Consider the following 17,761-nt stretch of genomic DNA (forward strand, 5'->3'; position numbering starts at 1 on the left):
TGCCCAGTTACTGGTGCAGTGAGACTAACCAGAGAGACATAGTGTCGACAATGGTGAAATATGTCTATGAAGAAACTGCCAGCAACACTGCCTTCTGGGATCCATTGTTTTCTGGCATGAGGCAACACATGGTAAAAACGAAATGCATAATGCAGTGTTGTGGCTCCTCATAGGGGCAGCGTCCTCACCCTGTTCAACTGCATTTGAGAGGCAAGATATTTTCCTGAATCTTGAAAGGAAGTTATACTAATAATCTACATCAACATCCAAATCTACAGTAACATACATGCGTACTCTGCGAACCATCGCATGGTGTATGCAGAGGCTGCTATATACTACTATTAGTCATTTACTTTCCTAATTCAATATAATGGAAGGAAACATTCCACGTGGGAAAAATTATATATAAAAACAAAGATGAGGTGACTTACCGAACAAAAGCGCTGGCAGGTCGATAGACACACAAACAAACACAAACATGCACACAAAATTCAAGCTTTCGCAACAAACTGTTGCCTCATCAGGAAAGAGGGAAGGAGAGGGGAAGACGAAAGGAAGTGGGTTTTAAGGGAGAGGGTAAGGAGTCATTCCAATCCCGGGAGCGGAAAGACTTACCTTAGGGGGAAAAAAGGACGGGTATACACTCGCACACACGCACATATCCATCCACACATACAGACACAAGCAGACATATTTAAAGACAAAGAGTTTGGGCAGAGATGTCAGTCGAGGCAGAAGTGTAGAGGCAAAGAAGTTGTTGAAAGACAGGTGAGGTATGAGTGGCGGCAACTTGAAATTAGCGGAGATTGAGGCCTGGCGAATGACGAGAAGAGAGGATATACTGAAGGGCAAGTTCCCATCTCCGGAGTTCGGATAGGTTGGTGTTGGTGGGAAGTATCCAGATAACCCGGACGGTGTAACACTGTGCCAAGATGTGCTGGCTGTGCACCAAGGCATGTTTAGCCACAGGGTGATCCTCATTACCAACAAACACTGTCTGCCTGTGTCCATTCATGCGAATGGACAGTTTGTTGCTGGTCATTCCCACATAGTGCATCACAGTGTAGGCAGGTCAGTTGGTAAATCACGTGGGTGCTTTCACACGTGGCTCTGCCTCTGATCGTGTACACCTTCCGGGTTACAGGACTGGAGTAGGTGGTGGTGGGAGGGTGCATGGGACAGGTTTTGCATCGGGGGCGGTTACAAGGATAGGAGCCAGAGGGTAGGGAAGGTGGTTTGGGGATTTCATAGGGATGAACTAACAGGTTACGAAGGTTAGGTGGACGGCGGAAAGACACTCTTGGCGGAGTGGGGAGGATTTCATGAAGGATGGATCTCATTTCAGGGCAGGATTTGACTTCCTCAAATCCTGCCCTGAAATGAGATCCATCCTGCCAGCGCTTTTGTTCGGTAAGTCACTTTCCTAATTCATTCGCATGTGGAGTGAGGGAAAAATGACTGTCTGTATGCCTCCATATAAGCACTAATTTTTCTTATCTTCTCTTCATGGTCCTTACAGGAAATGTACGTTGATGAAAGTAGAATTGTTCAGCAGTCAGCTTCAAATGTTTGTTCTCTAAATTTTCTCAGTAGTGCTTCGTGAAAAGAGTATCATCTTTCCTCCATGGATTCCTGTTTGAGTTCACGAAGCTTTTCCATAACACTGACAAGTTGATCAAACCTGCCAGTAGCATGCCTTTGAATTGCTTCGATGTCTTCCTTTAATCTGACAAATCACCCTGTTCAACTGCATTTGAGAGGCAAGATATTTTCCTGAATCTTGAAAGGAAGTTATACTAATAATCTACATCAACACCCAAATGTACAGTAACATACATGCGTACTCTGCGAACCATCGCATGGTGTATGCAGAGGGTGCTATATACCACTATTAGTCATTTACTTTCCTAATTCATTCGCATGTGGAGTGAGGGAAAAATGACTGTCTGTATGCCTCCATATAAGCACTAATTTTTCTTATCTTCTCTTCATGGTCCTTACAGGAAATGTACGTTGATGAAAGTAGAATTGTTCAGCAGTCAGCTTCAAGTGTTTGTTCTCTAAATTTTCTCAGTAGTGCTTTGTGAAAAGAGTATCATCTTTCCTCCATGGATTCCTGTTTGAGTTCACGAAGCTTTTCCATAACACTGGCAAGTTGATCAAACCTGCCAGTGGCATGCCTTTGAATTGCTTCGATGTCTTCCTTTAATCTGACAAAGTGGGGATCCCAAACACTTGAGCAGTGCTCAAGAATGGGTTGCACAAGTGTTCTGTACACAGTCTCTTTTGTAGATGAGCTACAGTTTCCTAAAACTCTCCCAATAAACCAAAGTTGACCACTCGCCTTCCCTACTACCATAATTACATGCTTGTTCTGTTTCATATCAATTTCCAACAGTATGCCTAGATATCTAACTGGCTTGACTATGACAAGCTGCACACCACTAATTCTGTATTTGAACATTACAGGATTTTTTTATCAAACAATGAAAACTCCAGGTAGAAATATCAACAGTGTAGGAAAAGACAGTTTGCTACTTACCGTAAAGAAGACACACGTCCAATTGCAGACAATCACAGTTAAAAGACACTCACATAAAGCTTTCAGCCACAGCCTTTGTCAGTAAAACACACACACACACACACAAGCAAACACACCTCATGCACAAACGATCACCAACTCCAGCATCTTGGGCCAGCATTCTGGTCCGAGATAGTGGAGTTGGTGGTCATATGTGTGAAGATTTTTACCTACTCATCTGCAATAGCTTATATTTTTCTACTATTTTAGAGCAAGCTGCCATTTACCACACCAAAGATAGTTTTTATGTAAGTCGTCTTGTATCCTTCTACAGCAAATCAACAGTGATATTTTTCCATATACTACAGCCTCATCAACAGTTGATGATTGCTGCTCACCCTATCCATCAGATCATTTATGACTATAGAGGACAGGAGCAGTCCTATCACACTTTTCTGGGGTGCTCCTGATGATACCCTTGTCTCTGATGAACTGTAATACTCTCCTTAAATCAATGAGGGGCCATACCTGCCTGAGAGGTTATCACAGCTGCAAAGAAAAGACATTGAGTCCAGATTGCATATGACTCACTTTCAGTATGTGTTCTAATTATATAACCTGACTGTGTAGGTGGCAGCTAGCCACTACAGTTTCCTCATGAGGCAACATATCATTGACATCTTTTTTCCTGTTGAGAAAGTTTGCAATATTTCTTAAAGCCATAATATCCTCTGTCACTTCTATCCGTGGGGCTAATATGGAGATCTTACATGGTCTTTCCCACATCAGTTCTTCATATATCACACTGGTGTTAACAGGAGGAGGTGGCCATCAGAAGTACCAGGGTTATGGTTAAGCAATCACTATGCATCTGAAGATCATGCCAGGGCTGGTGAGTGGCTACTATCTTTGTAGTGGTAACTCCTTCTAGTGTGACAGGTGTATAAGTACTTAACTGACCCACACCCACTAGTATGCTACTTAGGGGCCCCGTCAAACACACACATACTCATTCATCATGTTCTGCAGTCTGATCAAGAGGGAGAACTTTTAAAAATTTGGACAGATCAAAGTATACATTAACAAGACACACAAATCATGGAACTTAATCCATATAGCAATCACTTTACTACTTAATATTATTTGTGGTCATACCGAAAGAAAAATAAGCTAGCAAATTAAGACGAAGCCGCTACTTCAAAAAAGTACTCTTCCTCAGCTAGCTGTTGCTTATCTTCTATTGGTAGCTTAATATTAGTTGGTTATATTGGTACTTTTCAAGTAAGAGTTATCTGCAAAAGAGAGGACAGAAGCATTTTTGCAAATCATTATTATTTGTCTTTCAGATGCAGAATGCTCAACCCTTGAATATAGTCAAGCTGTAGAAGAAGTCGTTAGTGAGATAAGTTTTAATTTTCTTTTAAATTGATAGGTGTTGCCAATGTCTTGTTTTATTGTAGGTGGAAGAGTGTTGAATATATTTGGATCTATCTATGGAAATGGCATTCTTTAATTGTCCACATATGACAGTCATTTGGTACTCATGTGAAAACTGACCCAGTGGCATATCATGTGGAACAGATTCCAATTTTTGCCCAAGGGTGGAGTCTGGAGTCTCAAGAGACTGAAGCTAATTTTAGATTTTATGTAATATGGAAGGGACAGCACTTTGGAATTCATCCATAAAGCAAAGTCTGACATCTGGTGTCAGCACTACAATTATTTAATAATTCACACCTCTGGGAACTAAGCATGGAGTAACCAGCTTCATAGCTCAGCTGTTTGTCCTGATCATGATCTCAAGATTTGCTTACCAAACAAACTCACTGTCAATGACATGCAATCTTGACAAACACTGGATTAGAAGAGAAGTATTAAAGCTACAGAGTTCCTCATCTGGTTTGAGCCTATGAGTGCACTGAAAGCCATCCAGTGCACGTACTCAGCAGAGAAACCAGTCCAGTCCATCCAGTATACCCTCATTAACTTACAAACACAGGGAAGGAGGTGCTATTCTGCTGGCTACCAGGACATCTGGGAATTCATGGAAATGGACTTATGGATGAACATCCTAGGAGGCATGTATAGAAAATACTGTGACAAATTTTAAAGTCATTTTGCAAGCAATGACCTTACTCTTGACGCACATGGCAATATGGTGCTGTGTGGAGGGGTGGCTTGTAGTGAGAGACAAAATTCTGTGGACCGTAAAGTAAACCAGTTATCCATGATGTAGCTTCTTCTATCTACTGAGGGAGAACCTACCACAGAACTAACATCAGTATGTCACTTTTAAGTTGAGTGCACCCAGTTTGCCAATGAGAGGGCATGGTCTGATTTGGGGCCTGTCCTTTGTTTTGAGTCATAACAATGAAAAAGTGTTGAGGCTATTGGACTGTTATGTGTCTCTCCAGCTTCTGCACAAGGCATTTGCAGGGAACACCATGTGTGTTTCACAATCTGGCATTCACAGTCAAGTTTCAGAATAATTTTTGCAGCTCTTCATATACTTTTGAATTTTGTCATGTATTTGTCTTTTTTAATATTTGGCTATTATACTGCTACTGTATTATTTTGATCAGTTCGTCACTAATTTTTGATGAACAATGATGACCATGCTGTCATGTAACTTTAAAGAAAGCAATAACAACAACTATTTGAATGTTTCCAATAACACAAACACAGCACGGTACTCTACATGCAGTCAACACAGCCATAAGACACAACACTTACGATTCAGAAAAGAAAGGTACCAAAGAGAAACTTCCTTCCAACAATGTCATATGACTTTACCTTCTAACTATATCACCCATGATCAGTTCTGAATTTATTTGGGAGATTTCTTAGATGACAAAAGCCATTGGTTAAACTGTTTGGTCAACTCACTTGACTCTCATTTGTCATTCCAGTGAACTTCACCCTTTCATGATGGAATATCTAATTTTCAACCTGGATGATACATATACTGAATCTTACTTTAAGCGAGGGATTTATTACAGTATTCTTAACAAATAAGTTGCATATAGCTTTAGAAAGAATGAAATTTTAGGTACAGAGAAAAAATGTGATATCAGAAAACAATGGGATTAAAATGCAGTTACCTTGAAATAAAAACACCAGTAACTTTGGACCTATATAACAGAATTTTTCATGCTGTGTACAAATATTACATGGTAAGGCATTCACTGCTGTGGAGCGGAATGTAGTTGTATTTGAGTATGCCTTTCCTGATTAATGTTTTTTTAAACCTGAGATGAACATTGTTCTGTGATCTGGCAAAGATGGGGAAAGCAAGCGACTGGCTCCTCTCCTGGTTCATGATAGTTTTAATTGAAAAGGTGCAATATTCTTAACCTAGTTATTAAACAATGGAAAATGCATGCTGGAATAATAATAATATAATGAAAAGGATAGACTGCTATTCATTGAGTTGCAGACAAGCATAACAAAAGACTGCATACATTTTAGCTTGTGGCCAAAAGACCTTCTTCTGAAGTAGGAAGCACACACACATTAACATAAGTGCGACTCACATATACATGACCAATGTCTCTGGCTGCTGCAGCAGGACCAGCAATTCAACACTACTGGTATTCAGTGAGTGGTCTTCTTTACTCGCCAATTATTTACATTCTGGCCGAACTTTCCTAAGTATATTAATTCCATATTAAATAGTTCTATAATTTCTATAAAGATGAAGTGGGTCAAGTCAGTAACAGGTTATGTACACAAAATTTTGTATGTTTGTATAATGAAAATAAGACATGTGTTCATGCATGTGCCCGCGGGTGTGGACACACACACACACACACACACACACACACACACACACACACACACAGATGTGTGACTATTTCACAATTTCACACTTTCAGCATTTGTGAAAGTTTGTTTTGTTATAGGTATTTTGATTGCATTGACATTTGCAAAGTGCGTTCTGGGTGGAATGAAGTCCGTTTAAGAGGAACACTACCACCTCTGTCCTCCCTGGATCACTTGTCATGTGTGCTGCTGACCGTGCTTGAACCAACTGAAGCTGAATTCACATTATTTCAGGAGGGACAAAGGTAAGCATTCTCTGATTATGGGCTAATCTCTATGTTGTTGCTTCTTTCCAATGTTAAGAAATACGTGTGTTGTGTTGATTTAAACATCAGAAGAAGTTAAAAAAAAAAGTGTGTGAAATCTTATGGGACTTAACTGCTTAGGTCCTCAGTCCCTAAGCTTACACACTACTTAACGTAAATTATACTAAGGACAAACACACACACCCATGCCCAAGGGAGGACTCGAACCTCCGCCGGGACCAGCCACACAGTCCATGACTGCAGCACCTTAGACCGCTTGACTAATCCCGCGCGGCTCAGAAGTAGTTACCTTTTCACCAGAAAATTATAGTTCTTTCTTTTCTTTTGACATGGATGTTATGTAAATAAATTTATTTTGTGCAACAGCAGCAGCAACAACAACAGTAACAGTCATAAAATTCAACTGTGAGAAGTGTGCCAATTTTAATGCCTTCTCCACCAACAATAATGGATAATGTATAGTGTTCTATATCAAGAAATCTAGTCCACTATTTAACATGCCTCCTCAGTCTATTGTCTTCAATTATCAATGATATCAACAAACAATTTGCAGAGTTGGACAGTTATGAACAATGCAAATGTTTGTGTGACAATGGAAAATGAACTAGTGTCTGCTAAAACAATAAAAGCTAGTAGTTAACATTGTCAGCTTGTCTAGTTCAATGATATTGCCTCCTGCAAGAAGGAAGGGATGTTGCTGTCATATATGTATGGTGCAATGTAATAATGAAACACGAACTGAGATTTCACTTCATTTTTTTTATAAATTTATGGTGATTCATTCACTCCACACTACTCAAAACGCTTTGTATAATTTGAAGAAAAACTTTTCAAAAACCAATATTCAATGGACTCAACATGCTTGCATCCATCTTATTTCATCTTAACTCTACAAACTCTACAGTACTAGATACCAGAGTACAACTGACTGTGCCATCACACAACTACAGCTGACTCACAGCTGCTTGCTACTCCATAGCAGACAGTATTGCACTGATACTCAAAAATCAACGACAGTAACAGTAATAATCTTCAACTATGAATGAAAATGGTGGGGAGGCAGATATTTGAAAACATTGATCTTTACATCCAAAGATATGTGTACAGTATTGACATGATCAAAATTACTCCTGAAAAGATACAAATATATTACATTTAATAACCATAAGCAATGATGATAGGAAACAATAACTGTTATGTTAATGATGTATCAAGAGGGCATTTGATGGATTGTAATCTACAATACTTTGTGGAAAATGAGTTGTATTGAGCAGATCCATTACAACTCATGCCAGTGATGAGCATTCTGTCTTCAGGCCACAAGTGACCCATCGGGACTATCCAACCGCTGTGTCATCCTCAGCTGAGGGGCGTGTGGTCAGCACACCACTCTCCCGGTCATTTTGATGGTTTTCTTTGACAGGAGCCGCTACTATTCAGTTGAGTAGCTCCTCAATTGGCATCATGAGGCTAAGTGCACCCTGAAAAATGGCAATAGTGCATGGCAGCCCAGATGGTCACCTATCCAAGTGCTGGCCACGTCCAAGAGCGCTTAACTTCGGTGATCTGACGGGAACCGGTGTATCCACTGCGGCAAGGCCGTTGCCATGCCAGTGATGAGAATACACTTTAATTGTAGATTGGCTCACTACCATGCAACACAAATGAATCTTCATTTCTTACCTTGATAATACACTATTTAAAAAACAAATCAAGTGACATAGACTCTTTAGTTGTGTTGATTTTATGGTATTCTGTACCAAAACAAGTATTTGGGTTTAATGTAGTTAGGGTTTTTGAAATAGGTGCTTATTCTTATAAAAAAAGTACTACATTATAGGAACTTGTAGGACGACAGTTGTAGTGCAAAATGTAGGAAAAGGAAAGCAGAGATTAAAGACAGCTGAATCAACTAACATAAAACTATACTATCCAGAAAAGATGAAGTGTGTTCATCTTTGTGTATTCTAGCAACTAATCAGTAAGAATATATATCTGTGAAATTACTACAAGGTATACTCAATTGAAAAGAGACATTCACTGTAGCAGCGTTGTATGTAATCCTAGTGGGTGAGTGTGTTTCCTGAGAGACGGTGTGGTGATAGTCACAGCTGCACAAGTCAAGTTAATGGCTTTGCAGCAATTTCCACAGTGCTGGAGAGTTGGTCCTGCAGTTTGTTGCATGATGGATTCTTCCTGACCAGTGCACAGAGCGATCATTTAATTTCTTTGCACAGAAGGGAAACATAGTTCACAAATTTATTGCAGGATTGAAGAGAGGTATGGAGAACAGTGTCTCACATGGTGTACAATATTGTAGTGGTGTCAGTGTTATGAGGCGGGACATGTGAACATAAGACATGCCATGATCTGGTCAAGTGTATGTTGTCACCAGCGATGCCACAATTTCAGCTCTGAAGAAGCTTATATGATTGAATTGTAAGATCACCACATGCGACATTGCTGTGCAGCACATAATCCATGAGAAGCTTCATTATGGCAAAGTTTGGGCACAGTGGGTGCCCAAGTACCTTTCGGAGAATCAGGAGACAGTGAGAATGGGTGTTTGCCTGTCCCACCTGTTGAGATGGGATAAGGAACAGACTTAATTGCTCAGCCTGTGGCCTGTGATGAAACTGGTGTCACTGCTTTACCCTGCCTCCAAGCAGATGAATGTGGAGGCAGAATCCCAGTTCCCCTTGTCCAAAAAAATCTCACTCTGTCCCGAAGACCGGAAAAGTAATTCTTATTTGATTTTTTGATGAAGAAGGACCTCTTCTCATCAGCTAGCTAGTGTGAGGTGCAACAATTACAGTTGAACATTATTGCAACATGTTGCTGATGCTCAAGGCAATCAAGAGCATGTGGAGGAGCAAACTCTTGAATGAGGTAGTGCTTCTCCAGCACAAGGCCAGGCCACATGTGGCCAAGAAGACTCTTGAGATCCTTAAAAAATTCAGTGGGAGGTCCTGGATCATCCTCCTTACAGCCCTAATATCTTCCCATGTGGGTCGCATATTTCTGGCCCCTTAAAAAAATCTTTGTACGGTAAAAGGTTCACCCGTGACAAGGAAGTTACAGGACACTGTGGAAAACGGTATTTCTCAGAAACCTAGGAATTTCTAGACTGAAGCCATCCATAGGCTTCATATGCACTGTGGTTGATATATTGGTGTCAATGGAAATTATGTATAGTTGTGCTGTTCCACATCAACTGTAGTTGTAATACTGTTATCAAAATTTCTTTACATATAACCATACTTTCCTTTCCATTTGTGTGCACCTTATAGTCTGCATAGGTATTCAACATTACCCTAATTTGAAATAAAGTACTGTGTCACTCACTTATTTGTTTCTACATAGAATGCTGAGAAGCTTACAAAATATTCACTGTTGCCATCATCTGTGACTGTGTCTCTCAAATGAATATATTCTTCTGTACACAATTTTTGTTGATTATGTCACAGGAATAACATTCATTCTGTCTCTCTTTTTGCCCACATGTCAACTAAAAATTGTTGACTTAAATGACAGGAACTGGTAATATGATTGTATCCCGTGTTGTATATTGTTATTCTATGATATGCATAAATTCCTTCGAAGTTGCTTTTCCATTTGTTTCTGCACCTGTTTTGGCGTTCGAATCCTGCCTCGGGCATGGATGTGTGTGATGTCCTTAGGTTAGTTAGGTTTAATTAGTTCTAAGTTCTAGGCGACTGATGACCTCAGAAGTTAAGTCGCATAGTGCTCAGAGCCATTTGAACCATTTTTTTTGTTTTGGCGTTCACTTGTCTCAAATTGAAATGGTAACCATCTTCTCCTCTTATAAAAATAAACAGATATTGAAGATCACCCTAAGAACAATGTTTTTCTGCAGTGTGTTGTAGTCCTCTTCTTTTCTGAATAACTACATCACAGCTTGTGTACTTGCTGTCCACAATTACAGTGGCAGTTTCATTGACTTAAGGCATATTGGATCAACATATGAACATTGGTTCTCCAGTTAGTATTTTGGTGGATCGAATTATAAATTTATACTCATCTGATATCATTGGTCCAGTGCTGTTTTGAATATGTGAACCAACTGATTGTACTTAGGTAACACCCTCTACAGTTCTTCAATGATTTTATCATTCCAGTCCACTTATTTTTGCATGATGTTGATTGACTTCTTTTTGTTCATCACCAATGAAATACACTTACAAAAATTTGTAATATTTGTTTGGCAACAATAACAATGAGCCCACTTTAACACATTTGATCCATTTTGCCAGTGACAACATGTTAATGTTTGTTATACTTTTTAGTGGGAACATAACAGAATGTCCCCCCCTGCGGGTCCGGGGGTTAGAATAGGCCCGAGGTATTCCTGCCTGTCGTAAGAGGCAACTAAAAGGAGTCCCTCCCCCTCAAGGGGGTAGTTTGCGCCTGCGTTCGGAGACAGACGGTTCCACAACTTATATTTGTGGTCATTTTGGTTTTTCACTTATTCTGGTTTCTTCCTTCCTTTGTTTGGTTCCTTTCTTTGTCCTTCTCCTTCTCCCTCTCACTGTCTTCCTTACTTTTTCGCTTGCCTTCTTCTCCTTCTCCTTGCCCTCTTGTCCACCCTCTGGCCTCCGCCTCGGCGTTTGAGACAGTCTGTCCTTTCTCTCCCTCTCTCCCTTCTTTTTTCCTTTTCTTCTTTCCTCCCTGTGCATGCCTGAAGGCCGACCCACGCGTTCGCACGCGTAGCCGGTGACGGGGTAACGCGGAATTCCCCACCCTGGGTAGACAAGTAAGGCACGCACGTACCCCCTGGTAAAGGCCAGGCCCAGGGAGGGGTGATTGCCTGAGCTGACACCTTCTGACCATGCCGATTGGTCCCTCCGTCCGTTTCTCGGGAGGTGTGACCTGAGGTGTAAACATTCACCTAAGGCAGGAGTGCCCTCTGCGAGGGTCCCCACAAGGAAGGCGCGCGCCATCAGAGATGCTGGCAATCATGGGGGATTCCTCCGCAATGGATTTCTCTTTTTCTTCTCTCTCGCCTTCCGCCCAAAAACGGAAACTTGACCAGCCACCAGTGACCAAAGCACTACCGCCTGCCCCAAAGTTTCTCGATCTGAGGACGGCAAAGATTTTTCATCTGTCAACCCTTTCGTTATCCAGAAGGGCGTAGATGCCATAGCCGGATCTGTCAAGTCTTGTACCAGGATGCGTAATGGTACCTTGTTACTAGAAACTGAGAGCGCCTTTCAGGCACAAAAACTGCTTCAGGCCACACTCCTGTACACGTTCCCTGTCCGGGTGGAGGCTCACTGCACTTTGAATTCGTCGCGTGGTGTGGTATATACTAGATCACTCGATGGATTGACTGACGAGGAGATTCAGTCTTTCCTCGCTGAGCAGGGCGTGACGACTGTCCATAGGGTCATGAAAAAGGTCAACAATGATCTTGTACCGACCCGGACACTTTTCTTGACCTTTGATAGTGTTCAGCTGCCGTCGCGCATCAAAGCGGGCTACAAGGTTATTTCTGTTCGCCCCTGTGTCCCGACACCTACGCGCTGCTACCAGTGTCAGCATTTTAATCACACTCATCAGTCTTGTTCTAATGTGGCTAAATGTGTCACTTGTGGCAGGGATGCCCATGAGGGTGACTGTCCACCTCCGTCTCCTCGTTGTGTGAACTGTCAGGGTGACCATGCAGCATCCTCCCGCGACTGTCCCATCTACAAGGAAGAACGCTGTATCCAGGAAATTTGGGTCAAAGAGAAAGTGTCCACCTCGGCTGCTCGCAAGCTATTTGCTTGTAGGAAGCCCACCCTGCTCCCAGCGGGGAAATACAGTACTGTCCTCGCCTCTCCTCGAACTACCAGGGAGGTGGCGACGCAGACATGCGATCTGACTGTCAGCACTACAGTCGTCCGTTTGGCCAGTGCTAAGATCGCCCGGTCAACGTCTCCTCTTCCTCCTGTCACCCCTAAGACACAAGCACCTCCATCAGCTGCTGCCAAGACGAAGACCCAGAAGTCAGATGCATGGGGCTTCAAGAAGGAACCGTCTCGTGCAGACTTCCTACGTACCTTGAACTCCCAGCCATCGACCAGTACTTCCACTAAGCGACCTTCCAAGAAGGCTCATAGGAAGCAAAGTTCTCCTTCTCCGCCACGGCGCGTTTCTTCTCCTGCGCCACCCAGCGGTTGTCGCCCCAGGCCGTCATCCGTTTCACCTGGCCGCACCGCTGGTAGCCAAACATCTGGCCGTTCACCGGCGGAGGAAGCTCCCTGTCCCGGCCATCTTAACAAGATGGCCGATGAACCTATTGAACCAATGGACAATGACTCTCCGCCTATTGATAGCGCCGGCAGTGCTTGCTCGAAGCCAGGCCCTCAGTGGCCTTCGAGGTGACCCCTTCTTGCTTCTCCTTTTCCTTTTTCTTCTCACGATGGCATTTATTCACTGGAATATTCGCAGCATTCGCTCCAACCGAGAGGACTTGAAGTTGCTGCTTCGCTTGCACTGTCCGCTCGTCGTAGCTCTCCAGGAAACGAAGCTACGCCCATGCAATCAAATTGCCTTGGCACACTATACCTCTGTGCATTTTGACCTACCCCCTGTGGCAGGTATTCCGGCTCATGGAGGGGTTATGTTGCTGGTCCGGGATGATATTTACTACGATCCCATCACATTGCACACCGGCCTGCAGGCAGTTGCCATCCGAATTACTCTCCCCACTTTTACATTTTCCATTTGTACCATTTACACTCCATCGTCATCTGCCGTTACCAGGGTAGATATGATGCAAATTATTTCTCAGCTACCTGCACCATTTTTGTTAACTGGAGACTTCAATGCCCACCATCCCCTATGGGGCTCTCCAGCATCCTGCCCGAGGGGCTCCCTGTTAGCAGACCTTTTCAACCACCTCAGTCTTGTCTGCCTCAATACTGGCGCCCCTACTTTTCTTTCAGACACCCCTCACACCTATTCCCATTTAGACCTCTCTATATGTACTACCCAGCTTGCACGCCGGTTTGAATGGTATGCACTTTCTGATACATATTCGAGTGACCACTTCCTGTGTGTTATCCATCTCCTGCATCATACCCCCTCTCTGTGCTCAACTAGTTGGAACATCTCCAAAGCAGACTGGGGGCTCTTCTCTTCCAGGGTGACCTTTCAGGATCAAACCTTCACAAGCTGCAATAGTCGCACACCTCACGGAAGTCATTCTCACTGCTGCTGAATATTCCATCCCTCACACTACTTCTTCTCCACGTCGTGTACCTGTCCCCTGGTGGACCGCAACATGTAGACGCTTTACGTGCTTGTCGACGTGCTTTATGCATTTTAAAACACCAACCTACGGTGGCGAATTTTATCACTTATAAACGATTACATGCGCAGTGTCGTCGTGTTATTAAAGAAAGCAAGAAAGCCAGCTGGGCTGCTTTCACAAGCACTTTCATCAGTTCTACTCCTTCTTCTGTTGTCTGGAGTAGCCTGCGCCGGCTATCTGGCACTAAGGTCCGCTCACCAGTTTCTGGCTTGATGGTCGCGAATGACGTACTTGTGACCCCTGAGGATGTCTCCAATGCCTTCGGCCGCTTTTTCGCAGAGGTTTCGAGCTCCACTCATTACCACCCTGCCTTCCTCCCCAGAAAACAGGCAAGAGGAGGCTAGGCTACCTAACTTCCGCTCCTCAAATCGTGAAAGTTATAATGCCCCTTTCACCATGCGGGAACTCGAAAATGCACTTGCCCGGTTACGGTCCTCCACTCCAGGACCTGATCCTATTCATATTCAGATGCTGAAGATACCTTTCTCCTGCGGGTAAAGGTTTTCTTCTTCGTACTTATAATCGCATCTGGATTGAGGGTCATGTTTCCACATGCTGGCGTGAGTCTATTGTTGTACCGATTCCTAAGCCGGGGAAGGACAAGCACTTGCCTTCTAGTTATCGACCCATCTCACTTACCAGCTGTGTCTGTAAGGTGATGGAGCGAATGGTTAACTCTCATTTGGTGTGACTGCTTGAATCTCGACGCCTACTTACCAATGTACAATGTGGATTTCGTAGGTGCCGCTCCGCTGTTGACCATCTGGTTACCTTGTCGACCTTCATTATGAATAACTTCTTGTGGAAGCGCCCGACCGCGGCTGTGTTCTTTGATTTGGAGAAGGCTTACGACACCTATTGTTTTAATGCATCGACAGTTCAGGGTACGTGTGGGTTCTGTCCTGTCTGACGCCTTTCGCCAGGAGAATGGGGTGTCTCAGGGCTCAGTTTTGAGCGTCGCTCTCTTCACCATAGCGATCAATCCAATTATGGATTGCCTCCCAGCTGATGTATCAGGCTCCCTTTTCGTGGACGATTTTACCATCTATAGCAGCGCGCAGCTTACATGTTTCCTGGAGTGATATACTGCTTTGTCAGTATGCCTGTCGGCTACTGTCAATGCCCGACCACCCGTCTTATCGTTCCTTTTTTGACTAGTCTCTCGACCATCAATATGGGTTGTATGTCTCTGCCCTGCTACCTCCTGGAGTTCGCTTTCGTCGCCTCCTTCAGCACCTTGATTTTTCACTTCCTGCAACCTTTCGAGTGGGTGAGAGGCGGACGCCACCTTGGCTCCAGGCTCAGGTTCGCGTTCACCTTGACCTTAGCTCGCTCCCAAAGGAGGTTACCCCCGGTTTGGTATACAGCTCCCGTTTTGTTGAACTTCGTTCGAAGTTCATTAATATGACCTTCATTCATACAGATGGCTCTAAGACCAATGACGGTGTCGGGTGTTCTTTTATTGTCGGGGCACACAGTTTCAAATACCGGCTCCATGGCCATTGTTCGGTCTTCACGGCTGAGCTATTTGCCCTCTACCAGGCTGTTCTTTACATCTTCCGCCACTGACATTCTGCTTATGTCATCTGCTCCGATTCCCTGAGCGCCATCCAGAGCCTCAGTGATCCGTATCCGGCTCACCCTTTCGTGCACCGGATCCAACACTCTCTTCAGCAGCTGGTGGATGACGATTCTCCGGTTAGCTTTATGTGGGTTCCTGGCCATGTCGGTATCCCTGGGAACGAAGCTGCAGATGCCGCGGCCAAGGGTGCGGTCCTCCAGCCTCGGACAGCTTCTTGTTGTGTCCCTTCATCAGATTGTAGCAGGGTCATTTGTCAGTGCATTTTGTCGTTGTGGCATGCTGATTGGGCTGCACGTGCGGACAACAAGCTTTGGCCTGGTTACGAATTGGACACTGCCAGTTCAGCCATCGCCATCTGCTGACGGCTGCGCCGGAGCTGTTCTGCCCATGTGGGCAATTTCTGACGGTCCGCCACATTTTAACGTCCTGTCCGAATTTTAATACACTGCGTGTTGATCTTGGCCTGCCATGTACTCTGGATGCCATTTTAGCGGATGTCCCAGGAGCAGCTGCTCGCGTTCTTCGTTTTATCAACTTGACAAACCTGTCTAAGGACATTTGATTATGCTGTTTTTGAATTCCTAACTTAGTCTGGGCGCTAATGACCATTGTAGTTGTGCGCCCCCCACAAAAAAAAAAAAAAAAAAAAAAAAAAGCTTTATGTACCAAAGTATCATTTCTACTTCTTCTGCTTTGCATTTCTCATACACTGATGTTTTGTTCATGTACCTCTGATTGTTGTCTTTCAAGAACTTCACTCGTTCTAACTCTACTTAGTTCATTTTGACCTCGTTCCTTCAGCATTTACTCTACATCAGCTTGCTGAGTATTTCACTGAATGCTTTTCTTTAATTTGTTCTCTAAATTTTCCTCTCAATCTGTTCATTCACTTCTACTGTGAAGCTAAGTGTGCTTCTTCCTCCTCATCTGTTTCATGTCGTGACTGTTTCCTTCTTTTCTGTTTGTTACAGCATCCTGTTACATGTTAATATTACTTAACGCACTAAAATTCCACTTAACATACTGTTCACTGCCTTAAGCAATTCACTTATACAGGGTGTACATAAAGTCCGAGAACACTTTCAATTATTTATTGCACAAGAACCAAACATTGTACAGACGTCATACATATGTTATTTTGAAGAGAAACCCTGAAAGTTTTTTTTTTAATGTATTTCGCTACAGCATAATTTGGTCATTTGCCGATAGTCAACGATAGTCACAAACATGGCGAGTTCAGGTGCGGAGTGAGCTTTCTATGTTGGAGTTCAACAAAAACAAGTGTACTACAGCTGTTCAATGGATGTTTAGAACCAAGTACGGTAAGAAGCCACCACCAAGGAAGGCCATTTACCACTGACACAACAAATTGATTGTGACGGGTTGCTTGTGCCCAGCAAAGAGGAGTAGTCATCCCAGTGTGAATGAAGTGAATGTGGAGCATGTACTAGAGACATTCATAAGGAGTACAAAGAAATTGGTGTGTCGTGCGTCCCATGAACTCGAAATGGCTCCAATGACAGTGTGGAAATTCCTTCGACAGAAGCTGCCTATGAAACTATTCAAATTGGAGCTAGTGCAGAAGCTCATGACAAAGACAAGCGTTTTGAGTTTTGTTTGCAGTTTCAACAATTGAATGAGGATGGGCATGGCATTGTTGATCACTTAATTTTTAGCGACATATCCACTCTTCATTCACACTAATAGGAAAGTGAACAGGCATAATTGATGAATCTGGGGTACAAAGCATCCACACGAATGCATTGAATTTGAGCATGATTCCCCAAAGGTAAATGTTTTTTGTGCCTTGTCACATTGAAAACTGTATGGACCATTCTCATTCGTCGAGAGCACTGTCACTGGATATTCCTACTTGGACATGTTGCAGCAATGGCTGATGCCTCAACTGCAATTGGACTCTCTGTTCATCTTTCAATAGGTGGGGTCTCTACCCCATTTTCATCATGAAGTTTGTGGGTACCTGAACACAGAGCTGCCGCATCGATGGATCGGCCATGCTACAGGAGGGGACAGCTGTTTTATGAAATGGCGTCCCCGATCACCAGATCTCACTCTGTATGACTTTTTTCTGTGTGTGTGTGTGTGTTGGGGGGGGGGGGGGGGAGAGACATTAAAATCTAGTGTATGTACTGCCTCTACCACGTGATGTAGCAGACTCTGGGAGAGAGAAAATGGGAAGCGACTGCCACAGTCGATAATGCCATGCAGGGATGGGTATGGCAAGAATTCGA

General features: G+C 43.4%; 1 protein-coding gene and 1 pseudogene across 1 annotated transcript in view; one reads left to right on the forward strand and one right to left on the reverse strand.

Moving 5' to 3' along the window:
• LOC126412414 (calpain-D-like) overlaps positions 1-17,761 on the forward strand; it is a 126,888-nt gene that overhangs the window by 54,932 nt on the left and 54,195 nt on the right. The window contains exon 10 of the mRNA XM_050082002.1: positions 6,424-6,588. Within this exon, the coding sequence (XP_049937959.1) occupies positions 6,424-6,588 (165 nt within the window). The remainder of the gene's footprint in view (positions 1-6,423; positions 6,589-17,761) is intronic.
• On the reverse strand, positions 8,099-8,216 carry LOC126413483 (5S ribosomal RNA; annotated as a pseudogene).

Source organism: Schistocerca serialis, chromosome 7, assembly GCF_023864345.2.
Source record: "Schistocerca serialis cubense isolate TAMUIC-IGC-003099 chromosome 7, iqSchSeri2.2, whole genome shotgun sequence".
Taxonomy (NCBI): domain Eukaryota; kingdom Metazoa; phylum Arthropoda; class Insecta; order Orthoptera; family Acrididae; genus Schistocerca; species Schistocerca serialis.